The sequence below is a fragment of the Pongo pygmaeus genome, chromosome 20 (genome assembly GCF_028885625.2).
Source record: "Pongo pygmaeus isolate AG05252 chromosome 20, NHGRI_mPonPyg2-v2.0_pri, whole genome shotgun sequence".
Taxonomy (NCBI): Eukaryota; Metazoa; Chordata; class Mammalia; order Primates; family Hominidae; genus Pongo; species Pongo pygmaeus.
The window spans coordinates 53,456,996-53,484,183 of NC_072393.2; the positions used below are offsets into that span (position 1 = coordinate 53,456,996).

Genomic DNA, 27,188 nt, shown 5'->3' on the forward strand with positions numbered 1-27,188 from the left:
GGGGGACGGAATCTCGCTCTGTTGCCCAGGCTGGAGTGCAGTGGCATGATCTCAGCTCACTGCAACCTCTACCACCTCCTGGGTTCAAGTGATTCTCCTGCCTCAGCCTGCTGAGTAGCTGGGATTACAGTCACATGCCACCACACCTGGCTAATTTTTTGTATTTTAGTAGAGACGGGGTTTCACTATGTTGGCCAGGCTGGTCTCGAACTCCTGACCTCAAGTGATCCGCCCACCTCGGCCTCCCAAAGTGCTGGGATTACAGGCGTGAGCCACCGTGCCTGGCTGAGTGTGGCATATCTTCTGTGCATCCTTTATGTGTGTGTATGTTTCCGAGTGTGCGTGTGCGTATTTGCATGTGTGTCTGTTTGTAGCAATGTGTGTGTCTGTGCAAATCTCTCCATCCAGGCCCACCCCAAAGGGACTCCGGGGGTCCAGGAACACATTTTTCACGGGGTCCTTCAAAAACCCACACACGTGCCCCTTGGGTCTTGAGCACAGAGCATCAGTGTACGTGGTTGGGGGTGCCCGAGAGACTCAGAGGTCCAAGGATGGCTCTGGGGAGAGGGTGGCAAAGGGGGCGCTTGGATGGCGGAGGGGCTGAGGGGCACTTGGGAGAGGGGACTGGAGGGCAGTGAGCCAAGACGAAGCAGCCTAGGTCTGAGGGAAAGAGCTCACCTGGACTCTGAAGGAGAAGGGAAGGGGAGGCCCCGAAGATGCGGGTTTCCAGTGGGGAAGGGGACAGAGAGAGACAAGGTCTGAACAAGACAGAGACAGAAAGAATGGCTGGGCGCGGTGGCTCATACCTGTAACCCCAGCACTTTGGGAAGTGGAGGCGGGTGGATCACCTGAGGTCAGGAGTTCAAGACCAGCCAGGCCAACATGGTGAAACCCCATCTCTACTAAAAATACAAAAATTAGCCGGGCGTGGTAGCGCATGCCTGTAATCCCAGCTACTCAGGAGGCTGAGGCAGGAGAATCGCTTGAACCCAGGAGGTGGAGGTTGCAGTGAGCTGAGATCCCAGCATTGCACTCCAGCCTGGTGTGGGCAAGAAAGTGAGACTCCCTCTCAAATTAAAAAAAAAAGGTACCAGAGGGAGAGAGACAGAGCCAAACAGGGGAACGATCCACACTCTGCCTTGGTGGTCTCTTTGCGGGGTGGAGGGGACAGAGGTTTGGAAAGCTGAGAACCCCAAGGGACTCACACTGGTTTCTGAGCCTCAGTTTTCCTAGTTACAAAGGAGAGCCTCTGCCTGTGATGGGCGCTGACACACGGGGCACAGTTTCCCATGTGTCCCTCGAAATACCTCCACCGTCAGCACAATCATCCTACGAGACAGGCACGGCCGCTCTCCCCATTCTCCAGATGTGGAAACTGGGGCCCAGCCAGGTGAAGTTGTAACCCGAGGTGCCATAGCTGTTGCGTTCCAGAGGCGAGATTCGAACACACGTCCGTCCAGAAGCCTTGGAAGTGAGGCTGTCCGTGCCTAACCTGCTCATTTCCCATGGGACAGAGGACGAAATCGGACAGCCACAGCTGGTGAAGTGACGCAGGCGTGGCCCTGAGTCTTCACTCTCCTCTGCACGCACATCTCTTGCGGGAATTCTGCAGCTCCCTCTAGTTAAAAGAGGTGGAGTCTTGGCCAGGCCTCGTGGCTCTTGTTTGTAATCCCAGCACTCTGGGAGGCTCCCAAGTAGCTGAAACCGCAGGCGTGCACCAACACGCCCAAGCAATTTGTTTGCTTGTTTCGTAGTGATGGGGTCTCACTATGTTGCCAGGCTGGTCTTGAACTCCTGGCCTTAAGTGATCCACTCGCCTTGGCCTCCCAAAGGGTTGGGATTATAGGCGTGAGCCATCGTGCTTGCACCCGGCCAATCAGTATTCTTATTCGTGATTTATGAGCTTCAAATTGGTAAGAATTTGAAATCTTGGGATAGACACAAGAACTCCAGTTGGTGGCTCTGTGTTTTTAAGACTTTATCATTAAAAAAAAGAAGAAATTAGAGAAGGGAGGTGGGGGGGACAGGAGGGTAAAGGGATCTCTCCAAAATGTCGGATCCGGGCGACCCTCTTTCCCTGACTGCCCAGCCACCCCGTCCCTTCTCTGTCCCGGCGGCGAGGCCCTAGCCGCCATCTTCTGGGGACCAAGGCCTAGGAGCCCAGCTCGGGTCCCAGGCAGAGGTGAAGGCAGAAGTGGGGCTCAGGGCCTGGAGGCCTTGCCGGTGTCCTTGAGAGCCCCTTGGGTGGGCACTCAGGCCCCCATGTCCCAGCAGGGCCCTAGGGAGGTAGGCGTTGAGCAGAGGGGCCTTTGGAGGTGGGGTCCTGAAGCCGGAGGACCAGGCGGGAACCAGAGCTGGGTGTGAGGCTGGGGGTCACAGCCAGAGGCTGGGTCTGTGGAGAGGGGAGGAGAGGCCAAGTCAGGAGTGGGCAGGGGGCCTGGCCCCACCCCAGCCCGTCTGTGCAGGCCTCACCAGCCCCATTGCGAGGGGGACACAGACAGAGTGGCTGGCGGGGAATGGCACAGGGATGTGGGAGTGCCACAGAGAGAAGAGACGCAGTGATGAGAAAGAGGGAGACAGAGAATCACAGTGGAGGCGAGGGAGGGAGAGACCTATAGACAGAGACAGAGAACAAGGAGAGAGATAGGCAGAGTAGGACAGAGACAGACCTGGAGGGAGTCAGAGAACGACATGGGAAGAGAGAGAAGGCGCCATGCAGAAAGAGACAAAATGGAGACAGAGAAAGAGAGACAGGAGGCCGGGCGCAGTGGCTCATGCCTGTAACCCCAACACTTTGGGAGGCAGAGGCAGGGGGATCGCTTGAGCCCAGGAGTTCGAGACCAGCCTGGGGAACAAAACGAGACCCCTGTCTCTACAAAAATAAAAATAAAAATTAGCCAGGTACGGTGGCGCACGCCTGTAGTCTCAGCTACTTGGGAGGCTGAGGCTGGAGGATCACTTAACCCAGGGAGGTTGAGGCTACAGTGAGCCATGATCAGGAATGGAGAGACAGAAAAGGAAAAGGAGACAGAAAGGAGCAGAGAAAAGAGCCCACTGGGCAGCCAGGCAGTGGGGTGAGAAGGCACCTCCATCACTCCTGACCCCAAAGGTCCCCTGACACTCACTCCAGACCATCCCCACCCACACTTGGCCATGGCAGAGCTGAGTCGCCCACTGCCCTACCTGGCCTGGATATGCCTGCCCATCTCTCTCCCAGGCTCGGCCTCCAGCACCCGCCTCCACGCATAAGCCCTGTGCAGGCTTCCACTCTCATCCCCAGGGCCTTCCTGCTGGCCCTGAATTCATTAGCCACCTGTCCAGCCGCCTGCCTCGACCCAGTCCAGGGAGAACCTCCTCCGTGTGTGTAGGGGGCTGGGGCTGTCTCACAGCCAGGAGATTTCCAAGCTCTCCTGGCCTTGGCAGGAGATGCTCCTCTCCTGCCTCACTCCTCCCATTCTCCCGGTCTCACCTCCAAAGTCCTCTCCTCCAGGCAGCCCTCCTTGAATCCTCTAGTCTGGGTCAGATGCCCCCTCCTCCAGGAAGCCCTCTCTAAACACCTCCCCCCATCCCAGGTCCAATACCCACCCCCTGTGAGCTCCTCCAGTTCCTGGGCTTCACCATCCCAGCCCTGCCCATTCTGGGGCATCACCATCTGGGGATGGGTCTGTCCCCTTCACTGGACTTTGTGCCCCATGAGGGCAGGGCTGAGGCTGTCATGGTCACTGTTGTGTCCCCAACATCACCCAGCACAGGGCTGGGCACAGACGGTCTCAGGGGATGGATGGACAGATGGATGCTAAACTAAGGATTTAGGACTTCGTCCAGATGGCACTAGGGAGCCACAAATGGTTTAATCCAGAGAGAGTCAAACTCTGATCTGTGCTTTGGAAACTCCAGGCTGCCTCCCCACCCTGGGCCTTTGCACATGCTGTTCCCTCTGCTTTGGTGAGCAGGGTAGACCTGTGCAAGTAACCTCTTCTCTCTGAACCTCAGTCTTCTTATCTATGAAATTAAAATTGTAATAGTCTCCCCTTTCGGGGTCGTGGTAAGGACTAAATGAGAAGATGCTCTAAAGTGCCGCCATCATACCAGGCCACAGAAGACTCAAGGCCTGGGAAAGTCAAATAATGCCCCCCTTCCACATTACTCCCTACTCTGCCCAGTGGACTCCTATTCATCCTTCAGTGCCCCATCCAGAGGCCACTTCCTCTAGGAAGTCTTCCCTGATACCCCAGAGATAGCTGATGACTCCCTCCTATGGGAAAACTATGTTTTATTGTTTGAACTGTTGCACTGGATTGTCACTGGGGTTGCCAACTTCCCCACAAGACCAGAATCTTCTCAAGATCCAGACCCTACCTGAGGCATGTCAGGATGGAGTGAGGGCTCACTCAGTTTTTTTTTGTTGTTTTTTTTTTTTACATGGAGTCTCACTTTATTGCCCAGGTTGATCTTGGCTCACTGCAACCTCTGCCTCCTGGGTTCAAGTGATTCTCCTGCCTCAGCCTCCAGAGTAGCTGGGACTATGGGTGCATGCCACCACACCTGGCTAATTTTTGTATTTTTAGTAGAGACAGGGTTTTACCATGTTGGCCAGGCTGGTCTCGAACTTCTGACCACAGGTGATCCACCTGCCTCAGCCTCCTAAAGTGCTGGGATTACAGGCATGAGCTACTGTGCCCGGCCAAGGGCTCACTTTATGTCTGGAGATGTATCATAGATGAATGGGTGTATGTATGTATGGATGGATGGATGGACAGTGGGTGGTGGGTGGTGGATATATGGATAATGGGATGTGTGGGTGGATGGATGGGTGAGTTGATGGGTAGATGGGTGGATGCCTGGGTAGGGAGGTGGGTGAATGCAGAGATAAATGGGTAGATGTGTGGGTGGTTGGTCAGTGTGGAGGTAGATGGATCAGTGGGTTGGTGAGTGGAGAGATGAATAATGGGATGTGTGGGTGGATGGATGGGTGAGTTGATGGGTAGATGGGTGGATGCCTGGGTAGGGAGGTGGGTGAATGCAGAGATAAATGGGTAGATGTGTGGGTGGTTGGTCAGTGTGGAGGTAGATGGATCAGTGGGTTGGTGAGTGGAGAGATGAATGGAGTGAGTGGGTGAATGTGTGGTCAGATGGGTAATGAGTGGGTAGGTGGGTGGACTAGGTTTGGATGGATGGATTGCGGGTGGATGAGTGAGTAATGGATGGATAAAGATACGGATGGGTGAGTGAGTGGGTAGATGGATGGATAGATGGAGAAGAAGGATGGATGGATGGATGGATGGATGGATGGATGGATGGATGGATGGACAGATGGATGAATGAAATATCTTCCCATCAAGCCTCAGAGAACCCACAGTACAGGGACCCAGGCTGACCCACTACTCTGGATGTGCCCACTCTTGGAGTCCTGAGGTCTAATGGAGGTTTGAGAATTGCACAATCCCCAGCCCTCAGACCCTCACACCTCTCCTGTATCAGCCTCTATAGATAATGCCATTCTCCTTCCAAGTTCAAACTCATCCCCACTGATCCTGGAAGACAAAAAAAAGGAGGGTAAGTGGGTCTTTCAGAGACACCCCCAGATGCCTCTAAGTCTCCCCCACCCCTTCCTACACCAGGGGATCCCTCTACCAGGATAGACTGAGTCATAAGAAGATGCTGGCCCTTTAAGAAAAAGTGGAGCCTGCCGAGGTGTTGGGCTTGAAGTCTGGAAGAAGTGAGGTTGTAAGGAAAAGATGGGGTCCAGGAAATCTGCCTTGGCATCACCTGCTTCTCACTAGGCAAGTGACACACTGTATTCCGCTTGAATTGAATCTCAGGTGGGCATCTTTTAGAGGTGGGGCCCCTGGTGCGCAGGGGTGGGGCCTAGCTAAGGTGGCGAGGCTTACCCAGAGGCCGGACGGCCACGTGTGGCTGTGTCTCGGGATAGCCCCCGATGGGCTGGCCCTCTGGGCTGAAGGCTGCACCCTGCCCTGCGAAGGGGGTTCAGAGGTGCAGGCTGAGCCCCAGGAAGCCCGGGACCCGGCTTTGACGCCCTCCTAAGAACCCCAGGCTCTCCGTCCCCGCCTTCCCCCTGTACCTGTGCGGTTGGATTGATCGATCATAGGTTGCACGATGCGTCTCCGGGCGTTAATGAACCTGGGAGGCGGTCATGGAAACGGAGGGGAATGAAAAGAGGGAGTGGGAGAGAGGCCAAGACGAACACAGAGCGGGCCGGGAGGACAGCGGCAGGGGAGGCAGAACGGGGCGAACAGGGGCAGCGGCTCTGCGGGGCTCGGGGCCTCCGTCAGCACCGCGGACAGCGCCCGGGCTCCCGTCCCGGGCCGGCCCGCGGGCCCTCCTGGGCCACTCACCAGTTGTTGACTTGCAGGATGGTGAGCCCCGTGTCCTGCGCCAGCTGTTTCTTCTGCTCCTCCGAGGGGTACGGGTGCTGCGGCCACCAGCAAGAGTCACTCTGCCTGCCTGGCCGGCCGCAGTCTGAGCCCCAAGGTCTGGCCCACCGGGGTCCGGGGGATGCGGAGCCCAGGCCCAGGCAGACGTCTGGGAGAGCCGGCGCGTCTGAGCGTCTCTGCGCTCCCCAGGATGGAGGCCAAGGGAGCCCCAGGCTTGGGGCAATTACATGCCTGCCAGCCCCCGCCTGTTCCAGCAATTAGAGGTTAATTGGCCAGCTCTGATTAGAGAGACTGTGTTGGGGGAGGGGGCTTCACTGGCGTGGGGGAGGGAAGCAAAGCCCAGGCCCCCACTCTCTGAATGTGTCAGAATCTCTGTGTGGCCCTCTCCCTATCCATTTATTTATTTATTTATTTATTTGAGATGGAGTCTTGCTCTGTTGCCAGGCTGGAATGCAGTGGCGTGATCTCAGCTCACTGCAACCTCTGCCTCCGGGGTTCAAGGGATTCCCCGCCTCAGCCTCCCCAGTAGCTGGGACTACAGGTGCGCGCCACCATGCCCGGCTAATTTTTTGTATTTTAGCAGAGATAGGGTTTTACCATGTTGGCCAGGATGGTCTCGATCTCCTGACATCGTGATCCACCCGCCTCGGCCTTCCAGAGTGTTGGGATTACAGGCATAAGCCACCACGCCCAGCCCTCCCTACCCATTTCTTTCTTTCTCTTTCCTCTTTTTTTTAAACAGGGTCTCACTCTGTCACTCAGGCTGGAGTGCAGAGGTGCCTTCGTGGCTCACTGCAGCCTCGACCTCCCCGGCTCAAGCGATCCTCCGGCCTCAGCCTCCTGAGTAGTTGGGATCACAGGTGTGCGCCACCATGCCTGGCTAATTTTTTTTTTTAAGAGATGGGGTCTTGCTGTGTTGCCCAGGCTGGTCTCTAACTCCTGGGCTCAAGCGATCCTCCTGCCACGGCCTCCTAAAGCGCTGGGATTACAGGCATGAGCCACTGTGTCTGGCCCTCCATTTCTCTCATGTGGCTCTCACATTTTCTCTCTGTCTGTATCTCTCTCTCTCTCTCTGGGATTCAGTCCCTCCCTGCCTCCGAGTTTGTGTCTGTCTCTGACCCTCTGTGACTTGGCCTCTCCCTGTCTCCAGCTTGCTCTGACTTGGTCCTCTCCGAATCTCTGTGTCTCTCTGTTTCAGCCTCTTCCTGGCTCTATTTTTCTCCTCTGTCCTTGAAGCAGTATGGTGCAGTGGTTAAGGGCAGACTGCCTGCATTTGAATCCACTTCTGGCTGTGTGACCTTAGGCAAGTCTCCTAACCTCTCTGTTCCTCAGTCTCCTCCTCATCTGCTAAATGGAGATAATAGTAGCCCCTCCCTCCGAGGGTACATTGGGTGGATGATTGATGCATGGGTTAATGGACAGTTTGCGGGGAGGACTTAGTGAGTTAAGTGTCCTGAGCAGCACCTGCACACAGGTGACATTCAGTGCTGCTGGCTCCTGTCACAATTCTCCACCTCCATGAGAATCTCGAAAAATTCCCCGCCGTCTGTCTCCCATTTCTGGGTTTCTCTGGGGTTTCGGTCTCTGTGGTCCACCCTTCTCCCTCTCTCCATACCCACCCTGCACCCGGGCAGCAGGGCTCTCACCGAGAGGTGCTGGAACAACCAGGCTCGCATGATGTTGGTGGCCACCTTGGGGAAGATCCCCCTCTTCTTGTTTCGCCGTCGCTCCTGGTCCAAGTCCTCATCTTCTCCACCAGAACTGGGAGAGGCCACGCTGGTGTCCAGCCCGTCTCCTGAGGGAGGGCAGGCATGCTGTGTGTGTGGGCAGTGAAGAGTGGAGGACCAGAGGGCCCCAGAACTCTCCCCCAAGACACCACTCCACACCCCAGCCATCTCTGCCCCTCTACAAGTCTTACTTGCGATCTAACTTCAATCCTCTGGTTGACTCCCGTGTTTCCCTGCCACCTCCCAAGATTCTCACCTTGGTCACTGGAGTTGTCCCCACTCTGGGAGGCCAGGCCCCCACTGGATGGACCTGGGGTCCCCAAATGTACAGACCCACTATCCTCATGGTCTCCAATCCATATATTATTCTAGAAAACAAGAGTTAGAAGTTAGTGCCAAGGCGACTGGGCGCAGTGGCTCACGCCTGTAATCCCAGCACTTTGGGAGGCCAAGGCGGGCAGATCACGAGGTCAAGAGATCGAGACCATCATGGCTAACATGGTGAAACCCCGTCTCTACTAAAAATACAAAAAATTAGCCGGGTGTGGTGGCACGCACCTGTAGTCCTAGCTACTCAGGAGGCTGAGGCAGGAGAATCGCTTGAACCCAGGAGGCAGAGGTTGCAGTGAGCCGAGATTGCGCCACTGCGCTCCAGCCAGGGTGACAGAGCAAGACTCCATGTCAAAAAAAAAAAAGTTAGTGCCAAGGCTTCGGGCATGGACTCTGGAGCTAGGACTCCTGGATGGGAAGCCAGTCCTTGCCTCCTTCCTGGCTATGTGATCTTGGGCAAGTCACTTCCCCCCTCTGAGCCTCCGTTTCCTTAATTGGAAAATGAAGGACAGGACCAGGCACAATGGCTCACACCTGTAATGCCAGCACTTTTGGAGGCTGAGGCAGGCAGATCACCTGAGGTCGGGCATTCGAGACCAGCCTGGCCAACATGGTGAAACCCCATCTCTACTAAAAATACAAAAACTAGGCTGGCTTTGGGCATGGTGGCTCACGCCTATAATCCCAGCACTTTGGGAGGCTGAGGCAGGCGGATCACCTGAGGTCAGGAGTTGAAGACCAGCCTGGCCAACTTGGTGAAACTTTGTCTCTACCAAAAATACAAAAATTAGCTGGGCATGATGGTGGGTGCCTGTAATCTCAGCTACTCGGGAGGCTGAGGTGGGACAATCGCTTGAACCCGGGAGGGGGAGGTTGCAGTGAGCCAAGATTGTGCCACTGCACTCCAGCCTGGCCTGGGCGACAAAGTGAGACTACGTCTCAAAAAAAAAAAAGAAAAAAAAGAAAAAGAAAAAGAAGGGCCGGGAGCGATGGCTCATGCCTGTAATCCCAGCACTTTGGGAGGCCGAGGCGGGCAGATCACGAGGTCAGGAGATCGAGACCATCCTGGCTAACATGGTGAAACTCCGTCTCTACTAAAAATACAAAAAATTAGACAGGCGTGGTGGCGGGCGCCTGTAGTCCCAGCTACTTGGGAGGCTGAGGCAGGAGAATGGCATGAACCCGGGAAGCAGAAGTTGCAGTGAGCCGAGATCACACCAATGCACTCCAGCCTGGGTGACAGAGTGAGACTCCGTCTCGAAAAAAAAATAAAAATAAAAATAAAAAAAAAAGAAAATGAAGGACAATAATAGTCCCGATGGCGTGTGGCCAGTATACAATGATGAGTTCGTCTACATAGAGGCTCAAACAAGACGACCTTACACAAGTCTATGGCATCTTATCTAAAATCCTTGGGGCCAGAGGTGTCTCAGGATTCAGAACATTTCACATTTTTATCTTTATTTTGAGTCAGTGTCTCACTCTGTCACCCAGGCTGGAGTGTAGTTGCATGATCTAGGCTCAATGCAGCCTCTGCCTCCTGGGTTCAAGCGATTCTTATGCCTCAGTCTCCCGAGTAGCTGGGATTACGGGTGCCTGCTACCATGCCTGGCTAATTTTTGTATTTTTAGTAGAGACGGCGTTTCACCGCGTTGGCCAGGCTGGTCTCGAACTCCTGGGCTCAAGTGATCCACCCACTTCTGCCGCCCAAAGTCTTGGATAACAGGTGTGAGCCACTGCGCCAGGCCCATTTCACATTTTTAAGCAATAAATCAGCGCATACACCATGCAGTTCACAACCATCCCAGGCAGGGTCTGGGGCACAACCTCGTCATCAAACTCATAAACATTTCCATAGCAACATGGATGAGTATTTAACTAAGTGGAATAAATAAAGGCTATAAATAGCCCCTCATTAGTTCAGGTCAGCTTTTGCTGCCAAATGAGTTTGCACTAAATTTGTGGGACAAAATCCAAAACTTTGAAGTTTCAGAGATTCTGGGGTCTCAGAATTGTAGCTAAGGGGATCTGGGGCTGTATTATCTTTTTTTCTTTTCTTTTTTTTTTTGAGACGGAGTCTCGCCCTGTCGCCCAGGCTGGAGTGCAATGGCATGATCTCGGCTCACTGAAACCTATACGTCCTGGGTTCAGGCGATTCTCCCGCCTCAGCCTCCCGAGTAGCTGGGATTACAGGCGTGTGCCACCATGCCCGGCTAATTTTTTGTATCTCTAGTAGAGATGGGGTTTCACCATGTTGACCAGGCTGGTCTCAAACTCCTGACCTTGTGATCCACCCCCCTCAGCCTCACAAATCGCTGGGATTACAGGGGTGAGCCACCGTGCCCGGCCTTATCTTTTTTTCTCTTTGAAGAGACAGAGTCTTGCTCTGTCACCTAGGCTGGAGTGCAGTGGTGCAATCTTAGCTCTCTGCAGCTTCAAACTCCTGGGGTCAAGCAATCCTCCCGCCTCAGCCTCCCAAGTAGCTGGAACTACAGTTGCGCCTGGCTAATTTTTTTTATTTTTTGTCGAGATGGGATTTCACGGTTTGTCCAGACTGCTCTCGAACTCCTGGGCTCAAGCAATCCTCCTGCCTCGACTTCCCAAATTGCTGGGATTACAGGCATGAAGCCACTGCAGCCAGCCTCACAGTTTCTGTATGCAAACTCCAACACACTTTGAGGAACTCGACAATCGGGTAGGATTTACCCTCTACCCGGCTCTGTGCCCCAGGAGGTCAGCTCACCCATACGGACTGCAGTAACAGTTCTTTGTTTTTCAGTTTAAGGTTGGGTTAAATCTGCCAAGTGGTTTTAGATTGACTGGATTCTTCTACCAAAAATCTTAGCCGCTGTCAAGCAATCTGCTCCTCTCTCCAGTTCCGGTGACCACGCCTCCTCTTGCCCTTCTTTTTTTTGAGACAAGAGTGTCACTCTGTCGCCCAGGCTGGAGTGCAGTGGCGAGATCTCGGCTCACTGCAGCTTCTGCCTCCCGGGTTCAAGTTATTCTCCTGCCTCAGCCTCCCAAGTAGATGGGACTACAGGCGCACGACACAACACCCAGCTAATTTGTTGTTGTTGTTGTTGTTTGTTTGTTTTTTTGAGACAGAGTCTTGCCCTGTCACCCAGGCTGAAGTGCAATAGCGCGATCTCAGCTCACTGCAACCTTCGCCTCCCGGGTTCAAGCAATTCTCCTGCTTCAGCCTCCCGAGTAGCTGGGATTATAGGTGCACGCCACCACGCCCGTCTAATTTTTTTTTTGTATGTTTAGTAGAGACGGGGTTTCACCATGTTGGCCTGGCTGGTCTCAAACTCCTGACCTTGTGATCTGCCCACCTCAGCCTCCCAAAGTGCTGGGATTACAGTCGTGAGCCACTGCACCTGGCCTAAGTTTTGTGTTTTTAGTAGAGCCGGGTTTTTGCCATGTTGGCCAGGCTGGTCTTGAACTCCTGACCTCAAATGATCTGCCCACCTCGGCCTCCCAAAGTACTGGGATTACAGGCATGAGCCACTGCGCCCAGCCATCACCAGGCTACATTTTTCTTTCTGTGACTGCAGTTTGAAAGTTTGGTTGTCTTGTTTGTGACACTGTTGTTGCGATTCCTGTGCGAGTGGGTATAAGGCTCCAGGACTTGGCTGGGTGCAGTGGCTCACACCTGTAATCTCAGCACTTTGGGAGGCTGAGCCGGGAGGATCACTTGAAGTCAGGAGTTCGAGGCCAGCCTGGCCAATATGGTGAAACCCCGTCTCTACTGAACAAAAATTAGCCGGGCGTGGTGGTGGGCACCTGTAATCCCAGCTACTTGGGAGGCTGAGGCAGGGGAATAGCTTGAACCCGGGAGGCAGAGCTTGCAGTGAGCCGAGATTGCACCACTGCACTGCATTCCAGTCTGGGTGACAAAACAAGACTCCATCTCAAAAAAAAAAAAAAATCTCCGGGACTGTGTCTGGGTGGGTCTGGTTGTGGGGTGGTTGTCATGTGAGTGTATCTGAGGTGGTATGGAGTGGGTGTGCGTGTGCTGTGAAGATGTCATTGCTAGGTGTGTTGACAGTAGGATTGCCTGAGTGTGGCTCTCATGCAACTTTTCCTCAAGGCTTTGCCCCTCTACTCTGTACGTAGCTGTGGCAATTAAGGATGCACAGGGCTGTGCTGTGTATGTTTGCTGTCTGGTGTCCTAAGTGGATAAAACTGTAGTGAGGCTGCGTCTGAGATGGTGCCACCTTATTGAGTTGCTTTGCTGGGTTTGATTTTTTTTTTTTTTTTTTTTTTTTGAGATGGAGTCTTGCTCTGTCGCCCAGGCTGGAGTGCAGTGGCGCGATCTTGGCTGACTGCAAGCTCCGCCTCCTGGGTTCACACCATTCTCCTGCCTCAGCCTCCCGAGTAGCTGGGACTACAGGCACCCGCCACCACGCCCAGCTAATTTTTTTTTTTTTTTGTATTTTTAGTAGAAACGGGGTTTCACTGTGTTAGCCAGGATGGTCTCGATCTCCTGACCTCGTGATCCACCCACCTCGGCCTCCCAAAGTGCTAGGATTACAGGCGTGAGCCACCACGCCCAGCCTGGGTTTGATTCTTTGTGGCCACATCTGAGCCTGTGAGTTTATTTCCAAGTCTGCGTGGATGAGTCTGGGGCCGTGTGGCTGTGAGTGGTGTGTGTGTGCGATCTCGGCTGCAGCCCGACTGTGATGTGGCCAGGGTCACGTGTGTGCAAGAGGGCACCGTGGTCAGTTCGGGCCCAAGCGTGGTTATATCTGAGTTTGCTGGGCAGTACCTGGGGCTGTTTGGCTCTGTGTCCATCTGTGTGGCTGTTTTGTGTGGCTGGAGCAGGTGTGTGTATGCAGTGGACACACACTCAATTGAGAACGGCGTGCGGAATCCGGCTGTGTGTTCTATGCTGCTGTCGTATGGCTGGGGGGCTGGTGTGAGTACATAGTGGATGCTACTGTCTGGCTATGAGCAGAAATGGCTGTTGCTGAGTTGGTGTGGCTGTGTGTGGACCTGTGTGGGTGTAGCTGAGTCTGTGGGTGGCATCTGCAGCCGCTGGTGTGCGTGCGTGTGTGTGCACTGTCGCCCAGCCGCATCCAAGTCTGCGTAGCTGTTGTGTAGTGGGTGTGTGGCTGTGTGCATATGCGTGCCCTGTGATCAGGCTGACTGTGGCTTCGTCCGAGGCTGTGTAGTGCACATGCGCCCTCATGCGGTGTCCAGGCACAGCTGTGGCTGCAGGACGATGCCCGGTGCCCGTCCCGGGCCCACCTGGTCTGGGAGGCTGGGGCAGGAGGCTGGGTAGTCCTCGAAGTCCTCCCTGCAGCCGCTGTCCTGATCCTCGATGACCAGGTCGATGGGCATCTTTCCCTTGAGGCAGGTGATGTAGCGGTGACAGAAGTTGTCGCACAGGTCGTGGACCTGGGGGGGCACCGGGGTACTGGGGGGGCCACCCGGGGGGGGGCAGGGCTGGGGTACACAGGGACGGGGGCGGCATGCTGCTTCAACTCCGGTGGGGAGAGAGCTGGAAGGTAGGGGCAGAGGCGACGAGAAGGGGTGGTATGAGGGGGGCAAGCGAGGGTGTGGGGAGGTGAGACGCGCTCACCTTCTCCAGCTCCAGCAGGTGGAATCGCAGCACTTGGATGGCCTGGATCATCTGAAAACGCAGGCGGGAGTCGGGGGGAGACAGAGGGAATCGGGGGAGGGAGCAGGGAGGAAGAAGGAAGAGGAAGAGAGGAGACACAGAGAAACAGAAAGAGTGAGACAAAATGACAGGGACAGGGAGACACAGCAAAGAGAGACAAAGACACCAGGTGCAGAGGGGGAAAGAGAGAACAGAGATGCAGCCCAGAATTAAGGAAAGAGAAGATGTTAGATTGAGAGAATCAAGAGACGAAAAAGGGCCCATCACAAGGGGGGAGAGCTAAGGTGAGCCGTGCCGATTGGCATTCCCACCATCCGCCTGTTGGCCCCCAGCTTCAGGCCCCACCCACCTGCAAGCTATATTTCCCAGAGCCCTTTGCCAAAAGGTTTGGCCAATAGGAAGCCCTGGCAAGAGCTTGGGAAGCAAAGGATGGGAGAAGCTGGGGTATTTCTCCCTCCTTTCTTCTTTTTTTTTTTTTTTTTTTTGATATGGAGTCTTGCTCTGTTGCCCAGGCTGGAGTATAATGGCATGATCTCGGCTCACTGCAACCTCTGCCTCCCAGGTTCAAGCGATTCTCCCGCCTCAGCCTCCTGAGTAGATGGGACTACAGGTGTGCACCACTGTGCCCAGCTAATTTTTGTATTTTTAGTAGAGACAGGGTTTCACCATTTGGCCAGACTGGTCTCGAACTCCTGACCTCAGGTGATCCGCTTGCCTCAGCCTCTCAAAGTGCTGGGATTACAGGCTGAGCCACCATGCCTGGCCTCTTCTCTCTTTCTTTCTCTCTCTCTCTCTCTCTCCTTTCCTCCCTCCCTCCCTCTCTCTCTTTCTTTGCTTTTTTTTTTTTTTTTTTTTTTTTACGAGATGGAGTCTCGCCTTGTTGCCCAGGCTGGCGTGCAGTGGCAGGATCTCGGCTCACTGCAACCTCTGCCTTTCAGGTTCAAGCAATTCTGCCTCAGCCTCCCGAGTAGCTGGGACTATAGGCGAGTGCCACCATGCCCAGCTAATTTTTGTATTTTTAGTAGAGAAGTGGTTTCACCAGGTTGGCCAGGCTGGTCTTGAACTCCTGACCTTGTGATCCGCCTGCCTCGGCCTCCCAAAGTGCTGGGATTACAAGCATGAGCCACCGCATCTGGCCCTCTTTTCCTTTCTTTCTTTCTCTTTCTCTAGCTATCTATGAGAGACAGAGTCTTGCCCTGTTGCCCAGGCTGTTATGCAGTGGAGCTGATCAAGGGTCACTGCAGCCTCGACCTCCTGGGGCTCAAGCGATCCTCCTGCCTCAGCCTCCAAAGTAGCTGAGACCACAGGTGCGTGCCACCACACCCTGCTAATTAAATGTTTTTTTAGAGGTGGGGTCTCGCTACATTGCCCAGGCTGGTCTTGACCCTGGTCTCAAGCTATTTCCTGGCCTTGGACTCCGAAAGTGCTGGCATTACAGGCGTGAGCTGCTGCACCCGGCCTCCCCTCCTTGGGCAGCAGTCCCTGCGCTCACTTTGGCATAGGTGCTGATCTTCTGACGGATGGAACATCAGACACTTTTTGAGCCCTATTCTGTGCCAGGTGCTGTTCCATGCACTTGACTCGCATTCACTCATTAAATCCCCACAGCAGTCCTCCAAGACAGAAATTACTACCAGCTACACTTCACAGATGGGACACCGAGGCACAGAGATGCAGAGTGACTTGCCCTGGGTCACAGAGCTGGTGAGTGGCACAGCTGGGATTTGAACTCGGGCCATGGGTCCCGTTCTCAGACTCTAGGCTGTACCACACGGCATGTGGGCAACAATCATGACCATTTGGGAACATGGACCAGGTGGCCTTCTCTCCGCACCCCCCCTGCCAACCCCAGGGATGGGGCGTCAGGACAGGAGACCCACTGGGGAGGGCTCGGGTCTCACCAGATTGTCCAGTTCTGGGTTGGAGGAGAAGAGGGGCCTCTCAGAGCGAACCTGGGAGGGAAGAGAGGCCAGCAGGGGGATGTCCCGCCTTCCACCCGCCCCTCCTTGCTGGCTCTCCGGTGCCGTGCATGGCGGGTGGGGGTGCCCACCTGCTTGGCGAAGGCTGCGATGTCCTCGTTGAAGGAATCAGAGGAGCAGACGTCGCCGCCGGGGGGTGTCCGCAGCCCAGCTCCAGCCCCGTCACGGGGACAGCATGTAGCCAGTTCACATTTCTCAAAGACCAGCGCCAAGAGGGGGAAGAGCGGGTGTCTGGGGAGGCAGGAAATGAGAGAGGTTGAGGGAGAGGCTTGAGGGGTGGATGGGGGGGCTGCAAGATGCAGAGCAGCGGGGAAGGGGACAAGAGACCCAGAGAGGAAAGGAGACAGAGACTCGTACACAGAGAGAGACAGAAGCAGAGCCAGGGAGCAAAGAAGCAGAAAGACAGAGAGACAGGAGCCTGAGACCCGGCTCCACTCACCCATAGATCTCATCCTTCTCCCTCTTCAGGCCGTCGCTGTCCAAGCCTGGGGGCAGGGGCTGGGGAGGCCGGTGGGGGCCATAGGGCCCTGGTGCCGCGGGCACTGCCTCTGGGAAGCCAGCCAGGGCTGCAGGGCCATCCGCGATGCCTGGGTAGTGCGGCAGCTCATCGTACTGGGGGAAGGTGAGAAGAGAAGGGGGGAGCCCCAGGGAGGGGTCAGCACCCCGAGACTCGGCTGAGGAGCTTCTCTATCCTGGAACCCAGGAGATGCCCTTCTGTGTCCCAGAAACCTGACTCCGGTCCCCAAGTGTCTGAGCCCCGCCCCTTTAAGCCCTCCAGGTCCCCTGGAGCTGCCTCGGTGGGGAGTGAGGACCCTGTCCAGGCAGATTCCTGACATGAGGGCAGGAGGACCCAGAGGGAGAGACGGCAGGGTCTGGCTGGGAGGGAAAAGAGATGGAGAGAGTGGCGTGAGAAGACAAGACGGGGAGAGAGTGGCGTGAGAAGACGGAGACAGAGACAGAGACAGAGAGACAGAGACAGAGAGAGAGACAGACAGAGAGGGAGATCCATGGACACCTCCTGTAGGAACCGCGCATTGTTGTACACGAAGTACACATACGAAGCCTCCCTGTCTTCTATTTCATTTCACAGTTGGCAGATAAGCACATCAGAGTAGGTCTCAACAACACGTCACACTCCACTCGCCACGTGAATCCACCACACATGTAGACACAGCCATACACACCAACCCACGTGCACACTGTGTCAGTCACACCCAAATCCCCACACACACACGCACACATGCACACACACATGCACACAGCCCAACACCAGGCACAGGAATGAATGCATGATTGAGACATTTAGCACATGGATGAATGAATGAATGAGGCATTTAGCACAGGGCCTGGCTCATGCTGTGAGCACTTGTTGCCCCAGAGGGTCACTCCGCACCACCATACAGACACAATTGCGCACCCAAGAGAAACACCATTATGGGGTAGGACGACCGTGTCCTGTCGTCACAGAACCATGCACCTGGGAAGCCAGGGGCACCTTCCACTCATCGGGTCAAATCCCCTCCTCAGTGATGAAGACACGGAGGCTCAAAGAGGCAGCAGGACTCGCACGGGAAGAGGCTAGAACGTTCCTGCCTCCGACCCTCGCCTGGCTGGGCACCCTGGTTCTGCGTGTCCCACTCTTTCCCTCTCCCTCTTCTAACTTCTCCTGTGCCCTGAAGTTGAATCCAACTGCTCCCCGCTGCTCAAGGCACTCTCACCAAAAGCGGTCCTCACAGCCTACCCGGAACCCCCAAAGCGGGCGCGCACCTCCTCCCCTGTCTTCTATTCCCGTTCCCATCCCCAGGGAGACAGGCTCCCTGGGGCCAGCAGCCTGGTGAGACCACCTCTCCCACCCCTGTCCCACTCCTAGCCCTGGAGAGGCAGGGGCGGCTTGGAAAAAAAGTAGAGCGAAGAGAAGGACGGAGGAGAGCAGAAAAAAAGGGGGACGGTGAGGTGCGGGCGGCTGAGATGGAGGAGGAAGCCCAGGGACAGAGAGGAGAGAGACTGCGGGCGGGGGGGAGGGCAGAGAGAGGGGGATAGAGAGGCAGAAAGAGGGGGAGACCCAGGCAGAGAGAGGGGGATAGAGAGACAGAAAGAGGGGGGAGACCCAGGCAGAGAGAGGGGGACAGAGAGGCAGAAAGAGGGGGAGACCCAGGCAGAGAGAGGGGGACAGAGAGGCAGAAAGAGGGGGGAGACCCAGGCAGAGAGAAGGGGACAGAGAAGCAGAAAGGAGGAGAAGAGTGGGGCAGACAGAGGAGGACAGAGAGGCAGGGAGAGACTCCGGGCAGGGAGAAGGAGAAGCTAAACGGTGGGGAGGAGGCGAGGCCGAGGGGCAGGAAGAGGGGACACTTGGGGGCAGAGAGGGGGTACAGAGGGACTGGGAGACCCAGGGGCGGAGGGAGGGGCAGAGGGACGGCGAGGTGGTGGAGAGGACGGATGGGCTAATGGGGGCCAGCGCCGGAGGGGGGGGGGATGCAGGGACAGGGGGTGCGGAAGCGGCCGGGACGCGGGGTCCCCGCCCTGAGACCTACCCTCCGGGCCATGGGCTGAGGCCGGCGGCAGCTCCCGGGTCCCTCCAGAGCCTGGCCGCGGGGGAGGGCGCAGCCCGGGGCCGCAGCCCCCGACGGCCCGCGGTGTCGACGCCAGGGGGTGGGCAGGAGGCCGGGCGCGCGCCCCCCCACCCCCGCCGCCGTCAGCGGCAGGCGCTGGGCCGGGTGGGGGCTCCGCGCATGGACCCCGGCCCCGGCCCCGGCCCCCAGCGGGGGTCACGGCCAGGAGCGCATCGCCGCGGGGCGGGGGCAGCAGGCGCGGGCGGGGCGCCCGAGGCCGCCTCCTCTGGGCTCCCCCCCCCGTCCCTCCCCCGGCTCTGGAGGGAATCGAACCGTCCCGAGACGGACACACCGGGGACCGCAGGAGGCGGGGGCGGCCCGGGGCGACGGGGGGGTCCGGCGGCGGCTCGGGGGTGCTGGCGGCCGCGCTCCCCGTTCCCGGTCTCTCCCTCTCTGTGGTCACATCCGGAAGTTCCACGGCGGAGATGCTTAACCCACTGTCCGCCGGCGCGGACGGGCGGGCCCGGGCGAGGCTGGAGCTGCGGGTCCCCTCCTTCCCCTCCCCTCCCTCCTCCCCTCCCCTCCCTCCTCCCCTCCCCTCCCTCCTCCCCTCCCCTCCCTCCTCCCCTCCCCTCCCTCCTCCCCTCCCCTCCCCTCCCTCCTCCCCTCCCCCCTCCCTCCTCCCCTCCCCCCTCCCCTCCCTCCTCCCCTCCCCCTCCCCTCCCCTCCCTCCTCCCCTCCTCCCCTCCCCTCCCCCCTCCCCTCCCCCCTCCCCTCCCCTCCCCTCCCCTCCCCTCCCTCCTCCCCTCCTCCCCTCCCCCCTCCCCTCCCCTCCCCTCCCTCCTCCCCTCCCCCCTCCCCTCCCCTCCCCTCCCCCCCCTCCCCTCCCCCCCCTCCCCTCCCCTCCCCTCCCTCCTCCCCTCCCCTCCCCATCCGCGCCCCGCCCCGCCCGGGCCCGCGGCCTCTCCAGGCGGCTTTTGTATCGGAGTCTCCCTAAGACTCGTCCTCCCCGGCCCCCGCCCCTCCCGCCGCGCTCGCTCCGGGTCGCTCTCCCCCCACCCCGCTCGGGGTCTCCCTCTCCCCCTGCCGGCAGCCACCCGCCTCTGTCTCTGTCTCTCTCACCCCCTCCTCTCTCTCCTCTTCTCTCTCTCCCCACCCTGTCTCTTTTCTTTCTCATGTTCTCTGTTTTTTCTCTGTTTCTTCTCCCACCTCTTCCTGCCTCTCTCTCCCTGTTTGTCTGTCTCTCCCTCAACCCCCAACCTCTCTCCCTGTTTTTCTCTCTCCCTGCTTACCTCTCTCTCCTCTGTCTCTCCCCCCATCTCTCTCTCTTCTTCTGGTTCTCTCTCTCCTCTCTCTCTCCCCTCCACCTCCCATTTTCTCTGTTTCTCTCCCCTTCACCTCTCTCCCTCTGTCTCTCTCCTCCCTCTCACCTTTTTCTCTCTCTTTTTTTGTTTCTCCCTCCTCCCACTTCTACCCCCCTCTCCCCGTCTCTCTGTTTCTGTGGCCCCCCCTCTCCTCCATCTCTCTCCGTCTCTCTCCCCCCTCTCCTCCATCTCTCTCTCTCCGTTTCTCTCTCTTCCCCCTTACCCCTCTCTCTCCCCCACCTCTCTCTCCCTCTGTTTCTCTCCCCCCCAACTCCCACTCGCTCTGTTTCCCTCCCCCTCACCTCTCTCTCTCTGTCTCTCTCCCCCCTCACCTCTCTCTCTCTGTCTCTCTCCCCCCTCACCTCTCTCTCTCTGTCTCTCTCCCCCCTCACCTCTCTCTCTCTGTCTCTCTCCCCCCTCACCTCTCTCTCTCTGTCTCTCTCCCCCCTCACCTCTCTCTCTCTCTGTTTCTCTCTTTCTCCCTTTCCCCACCTCTCTTCTATGGGACAGAATCAGAGGAGAGGACAGGAGGCCGGAAGGAAGCCAGCGCTTATATTTTAGCTTCTCTTCTTGCCCTCACCCCTTTCCCTCCCTCCTCTGGGAGACAGGGGCCCCTGTGCCTGCGCCTATGTGTGTGTGTGCTTGTGTCGGGTGTGTATGGTGTGTGCTTGCATGTGTGTGTGTATTGTGTGTGGTGTATGTGCCTTGTGTGGTGTGTTTTGTGTGTGGTGTGTGTGTGGTGTGTGTGTCTGGTGTGTGATGTGCATGTGTGGTGTGCATGTGTGGTGTGTGTGTGCGTGTGGTGTATATGTTGTGTGTGCACGTGTGTGTGTGTGGTGTCTGTGTTTTGTGTGTGTCGTGTGTTTTGTATGTGTGGTGTACTTGTTTTGTGTGTGTGGTGTGTGCATGTGTGGGGTATGTGTTTGGTGTATGTTTTGTGTGGTGTGTGTTTTGTGTGGTGTGTGTGGTGTGTGTGTGTACCTGTGGTGTGTGTGTGAGTACCTGTGTGTGCACACCTGTGTTGTGTGTGTGTACCTGTGTGTGCGCATACCTGTGTGGTGTGTGATGTGTGTTTTTTGTGTGTGGTGTGTGTATTTTGTGTGTGTGGTGTGTGTTTTGCGTGTGTGGTGTGTATGGTGTCTGTGGCATGTGTGTGTGTGCGTAACTGTGTGGTATGTGTGGTGTGTTTGTGTGTGGTGTGTGTTGTGTGTGTGTGGTGTGTTTTGTGTGTGTGGTGTGTGGTATGTTTTGTGTGTGTGTCATGTGTGGTTGTGTGGCATGTGTGTGTGTACCTGTGTGGGGTGTGTGTGGTATGTGGTGTGTGTGTTCCTGTGTGGTGTGTTTTGTGTGCGTTGTGTGTGTGGTGTGCGTGTGTGTGTGTACCTGTGTGGTGTGTGTGGTGTGTTTTGTGCGTGTGGTGTGTGTTTTGTGTGTGTGGTGTGTGTGTGGTGTGTGCATACCTGTGTGGTGTGCATGTGGTGTGTGGTGTGTTTTTTGTGTGTGGTGTGTGTGGGATGTGTGTGTGCGTACCTGTGTGGTGTGTGTGTGGTGTATGGTGTGTGTTTTTTGTGTGTGGTGTGTGTGTGTACCTGTGTGGTGTGTGTTTTTTGTGTGTGGTGTGTAGGAGTTACTGTGCGTGTTGTTTCTGTCTCTGGATGTGGTGGGTACCGGAGGCCCCTCTGCCGTCTTGGGCCCCTGTCTTGAGCCTGTGGCCCCCTCAGCTGCTCACAAGGAGTCCATGGAACCTGCAGTCTGTGGGGTAAACCCTGGGCCCCCACACAAGGTGTCGGAGGGCTGGTCTGCGGCTTTCATCGGATTCCTAAGGCGAGCTTTTATCCTGGCGTTCTGAGATCAAGAAAAAGATTCATGCAACAGCAACTTCTTGAGCACCTACTACGTGCCAGGTGGTGTTCTGTGGACTAGCAGGGAACAAAAGGCAAACTTCTTGGTCTTATGGCTCTCACTTTTCCCTGGGGATGGGGTAGGGAAGGGAGGTTAGTCGAGTAAGTGGATGCATAAATATTAACTAGTGCCTGGAGACGGCCCGTGCTCTGAAACAAAGCTGTGTAAGAACGGTGGGGGGAGGGCGGCTTCTGTAGGCTGGACAGGGACAGCCCTCAGAGGAGGGGACATCTGAGCCGTACACACACCAGGGAAGAGCATTCCCAGCAGGGGGAATCGCAGGTGCAAAGACTGGAAAGGTCGGGGGAGCAGAAGGTGCTTGGTGTGTCCAGAAAACATATAACAGGCTATCGAGGGAGGGGGCGAGGGGGCTGGGGGAGACCCTTGGATTCATTCTCCCCGTGGCATCTTTTACATTGTGGTCTTTAGTCCCTGGTGTCTTCAGCTTCCCGCGGGGGTGTACAGGTGGCTGTCAGGAGATCTGTGAACCCAGGAGAAAGTTCCCTGGGAAATTGTGGACTGGGTGCTTCTGTGTTTCTCCCCCAGGGAAGTGGCCCATAGTTTTTATCCCATTCCCACAGAGGGATACTTGACCCCCACAAAATCCTGAAACGTCACCCCAGAGGAATAGTGCCAAAGAAAAATGGGACCGAGATCCAGAGACAAGGGGACAGGGATGCGGGGAGGGGAGGACAAGGACCCTGGTGGGGGTGGGGGTGGGGGTACAGAGATGTAGAGACAGAGGGGGACAGATCCAGAGAGAGAGGGGGACAGACCTAGAGAGAGGGGTCAGACCCAGAGAGAGAGGGATAGAGACCCAGAGACAGAGGGAAATAGAGACCCTGAGAGAGGGCTGGAGGCAGCCCTCTAAGGAGGTAGTTCAGAACTTTCATCAACAGCGCTACCTCTGCTGCCACCTGCTTCTCTGCCCTCCTGTCTTGTGGAAATTAAACAGAACCACCAAGAAGCAGGATAGGGGATGAGCCAGGGTGAGCCGTGCAGAGCTACAGCATGAGGGATTGGGGTTAGGGCAGCAGCAGCACTTCCGGTGGGAGTGGGGGAGGGGCAGGCTACGGAGGGAGGAGAGGAAGAGACCGCGGCCCTGGTGCCCCCAGGCCGCTCCTCTCCCACCCAGGGCTGGGGTTCCTGCTCCGGGTTTCTGTCTCCCTCTCTCCCAGTCTCTGTCTCCTTGTCTCTCTCTCCCCTTCTCCTGTCTTTTCTCTCTCTGGCTCTCTGTTCTCCGAGCCCCCGGACACACCACGGACCCCCTCCCTGGCCATCTCCAGGGGCCACTTGGGAATCTGGAGTCTGGTCCCACCGTAGGCTCTCCCCTCTCTGAGCCTCGATGCCCCCTCTGCAGGATGGGCAATGCGCTGGGGGATGGGGTTGTGGATAATGGAGAAACAGTTAAGCTAGAGGGTGCCAGGACTCAGGGTCTTGGCTGAGTCTGGGGGTCCCCATGCCGGCGGGCTCTGCCCCGTGGCTGTCCTGTGGTGAGGCTGGCCGTTTAAGGCAGTCTGAGGGGAAGGGGTCTGGAGGCCTTTCCTTTCATCAAGGCTGGCGCACCCCAGATAGGGGTTTTGGAGCAGAAAATTAATTTAAATCACTTTTTAATTAAAGACACAAAGCCCTTTGGTCTGCTCCACCCCCACCTCACCCTCAGCCAAGACTTGGGGTGAGGGATGCAAGGGTTAGGAGTCCTCGGCTCTATTTGCTTTTGGGGGTGTGGTGCATGCTAAGGTCCCCTTAGCCCAGGCTGATTCTGAAACCTAGAGGAGCAGGTGTGGCCTCAACTGATGGCCAGTGGTGGGGGGCGTGGACACAGCAGGAAGGGAGGGAGGGGGCACCTGGGATGGGGACGGGGCCTAACTGGGGTGGGGAGGGAGGTAACTCCAGTGACGGGGTGTGATTCAGAGAAAGGCAAACAGAGAGACAGACAGAGACAGACGGGGGTGGGAGGAGAGAGAGAGAGGTGCAAACAGAGCGAGACAGACAGGAGGGCGAGGGAGTGGGAGACAGGAGCTCCAATAGAGACCCCGGAGTCGTCCCTGCCACCCCCAAAACAAGAGCAGGGGGTTGGACTCTGAAGCATAAATCTTTCTAATTAAAGAAAGAGACGAGATGTTGGGAAGGGAGAAATAAGTGTGTGGGAGAGAAATTGATGGGGGAGGATGGGGGATGCCGGCGGGGGACGGAGGGAGGAGGGGGGAGGCTCCGGCTTTCTGAGGCTCTTCCTCCAGTCTTTCCCTCTGTCCCTCCGTCTGTCTGTCTGTCTGTCCGTCTCACACACACACACACACACACACACACACACACACACACTCTCACTCTCTCACACACACACACACACACACACTCTCTCTCTCTCTCACACACACACACGCACTCTCTCTCTCTCTCTCTCTCCCCCCTCTTCCTGGCTGTCTCCCTTAAATAGTCCTGGGACCCTTCTGTTCCCAGGGGGAGGGAGCAGGTGGCGGCCAGGCCTGGTGCTGGAGGGGGGGGTGCCTGTGTCACTGCGGTCGCGGCTGCTTGTCGGTGGCTCTTCGAGGGTGTGCTAGGGCCTCCCTGTGACAGTGTCTGGAAGCGTCTTCCCTGTCGGCTGAGTGGCTCCCTGGGTGGTGTCAGAGTGACCCCAGCTCCCAGCGTGCAGGGGTCTCCGCCCTCTAGCCCTGTCCTGCACCTGTTTTACAGACGGGAAGCGTGGAGCCCTCTATGAGTAGATCTGGGGGACCTCACGGGTCTCCCCAGCACGGGCTGGGCGATCTCTCAGCGGACTGGCCCCTCAGTGCCCCAACCTGAGCACCGACCACTGGGGCTATGCCCACCAGGCACCACGTCCCCCGGGGATCTGCAGCGGTCCCCAGGATCCCCTCTGAAAGCCTGCAGGAGCAGACCGAATGAGCAAGGATCCACCTTGGGTTCCTCCTGTCCTCTCTCTCGGGCCTGCTAGCCCCCTGCCTCGGTTTCCCCTCTTTATCAACCGCTCTGTGTCTGTCTGTCTCCTTCTGGGGCCCAGGTTTGGTTCCTCCTCCTCATTCCAGGCTCTCTCTGAGAATCTGTGTCTCTGCTCAGGAGGGTGGGGGAAGAAGGGACCCTAAAAGACAGGCCGTCTCTGTCTCCATCTCCGCCTGGGCTGTGTCTGTCTGTCTCCTGGCTGTCTTTTTTTTTTTTTTCTTGTATCTCTGTGTCTCTTTGTCTGGATGTCTTCTCTGCCTCATCTTTCTTATCTCTCTTTCTCTCCATCTTTCTCGGTCTCTCTCTCCAGGGGCCTCTGTCTCTTCTCCCTCCTTCCTCTCCCTCTCTCCGCCTCCCTGTCCCCCCCACCGTATCCTCCCTGGGCTTCTGTCTCCCTGGATCTCCCCCCTCTCCTCCACCCGGGCCCTTCATAAATACATCGCCCCCTCCCCATCCTCCCGCTGCCTGGCCCAGCTCCAGGAGAAGGAAACATTTATCTTGGTGGGGGCCCCCACCCCCGCGCCCGCCCCTCCGCCTGCCGGCCACGCCATCCATCACCCGAGCCCAGACTCCTGTGGCTCATTTGTCACCGGCCCTGACAAATGCCTGCCGCCCCCTTCCCCTCCCGCCCCACCAAGCAATCATACCATTAGCCATGGCTCAGCGGTGGCGGGAAGGACCCGGCCTGACCTGGGCGGGGGGTGGGGCACAGGCTGCGGCTCCCACCGAAACCCCTCTCTCCCCCTTTTCCTTCCCTTTCTCTCTCTCCTCGCCCTCTCCGTCTTTTTTGTTGGAAGCTGCTTTCCTCTGCCAGTTTCTCGCTGTGCCTCTGGGTCCCGTCTCCGGTCCGTCCTCCTCATCCTCCTTTTCCTCACCCTCTCTCCTTCTCTCCTCTGTCTCTGTCTCTCTCTCACTGAGTTTCTTTCCATTTCTGACTCTGTCTCTGTGTCTCTCTGTCTCTGTCCCTGTCTGTCTCTTCCTGTCTCTCTGTCTCTCCCTCCCTGTCTCTCCATCTCTCTCTGTCTCTCTCTCCATCTCTCTCTCCCTGTCTCTCCATCTCTTTCTGTCTCTGTCTCTCCATCTCCCTGTCTCTCCATCTCTCTCTCTCTGTCTCTCCATCTCTCTCTCTCTGTCTCTCCATCTCTCTGTCTCTCCCTCTGTCTTTTCATCTCTCTGTCTCTCCATCTCTCTCTGTCTCTGTCTCTCCATCTCTCTGTCTCTCCATCTCTGTCTCTCCATTTCTCTCTCTGTCTCTCCATCTCTCTCTGTCTCTGTCTCTCCATCTCTCTGTCTCTCCTTCTGTCTTTTCATCTCCCTGTCTCTCCGTCTCTCTCTCCCTGTCTCTCCATCTCTCTCTCCCTGTCTCTCCATCTCTCTCTCTCTGTCTCTCCATCTCTCTCTGTCTCTGTCTCTCCATCTCTCTCTGTCTCTGTCTCTCCATCTCTCTCTCCGTCTCTCCATCTCTCTGTCTCTCCTCTCTCTCTGTCTCTCCCTCTGTCTTTTCATCTCTCTGTCTCTCCATCTCTCTGTCTCTGTCTCTCCATCTCTGTCTCTCCCTCTCTGTCTCTCCATCTCTCTCTGTCTCTGTCTCTCCATCTCTGTCTCTCCATCTCTGTCTCTCCCTCTCTGTCTCTCCATTTCTCTCTCTGTTTCTCCATCTCTGTCTCTCCCTCTTGCTCTCTGTCTCTCCATTTCTCTCTATGTCTCTCCTTCTCTCTCTGTCTCTTCATCTCTATCTCTCCCTCTCTCTCTGTCTCTCCATTTCTCTCTCTGTCTCTTTCTGTCTCTCCATCTCTCTCTGTCTCTCCCTCTCCATCTCTGTCTCTGTGTCTCCATCTCTTTCTGTCTCTCCCTCTCTCTCCATCTCTCTGTGTCTCTCCCTCTCTCTCCATTTCTCTCTCTGTCTCTCCATCTCTCTGTGTCTCTCCCTCTCTCTCTGTCTCTCCCTCTCTCTCCACCTCTGTCTCTCCCTCTTGCTGTCTGTCTCTCCATTTGTCTGTCTCACCATCTCTCTGTCTCTCCATTTGTCTGTCTCACCATCTCTCTGTCTCTCCCTCTCTCTCTGTCTCTCCATCTGTCTCAGTCTCTCCCTCTGTCTCTGTGTGTCTCTCTCCCTGTGTCTCCATGTCCCTCTGTCTGCCATGGGCTCTGTCGGCCCAGCCATGCCTTTTTAATGTCTGGTCTCTGAGAGTACCCTCGGCGTTGGCCTCACTGGCTTTGTGTGCTGGGAACGGGGTGAGGGCCTTGCCCTGGCGCCCTGGGACGCCCGCCCCGCCCCGCTCCTCACCTGGCTCCCCTTCCTGGCGCTGTGTTCTGAGTCTCTGGGCTTCCTCCGTCTGCATCTTCTCTGCATCCTGTCTG

At 56.7% G+C, this 27,188-nt stretch overlaps 1 protein-coding gene across 13 annotated transcripts; it reads right to left on the reverse strand.

Moving 5' to 3' along the window:
- Positions 1–1,963: 1,963 nt before the first annotated feature.
- On the reverse strand, positions 1,964–27,188 carry MEIS3 (Meis homeobox 3). Of its 13 annotated transcripts, none has more exons than XM_063657241.1 (13): positions 27,115–27,188; positions 16,494–16,666; positions 16,126–16,285; positions 15,977–16,027; positions 14,037–14,087; positions 13,703–13,801; positions 8,379–8,490; positions 8,042–8,190; positions 6,357–6,433; positions 6,083–6,141; positions 5,892–5,975; positions 5,468–5,534; positions 1,964–2,392 (listed from the first exon to the last, which is right to left on the reverse strand). In XM_063657241.1, the coding sequence occupies exons 1-12, from the start codon at positions 27,178–27,180 to the stop codon at positions 5,485–5,487; spliced, it is 1,131 nt and encodes a 376-aa protein (XP_063513311.1). In that variant the 5' UTR covers positions 27,181–27,188; the 3' UTR covers positions 1,964–2,392; positions 5,468–5,484. The 13 variants fall into 13 exon arrangements, with proteins under 13 accessions (XP_063513311.1, XP_063513303.1, XP_063513310.1 ...); XM_063657233.1 differs by having other exon boundaries at positions 6,357–6,640; XM_063657240.1 differs by having other exon boundaries at positions 13,703–13,852.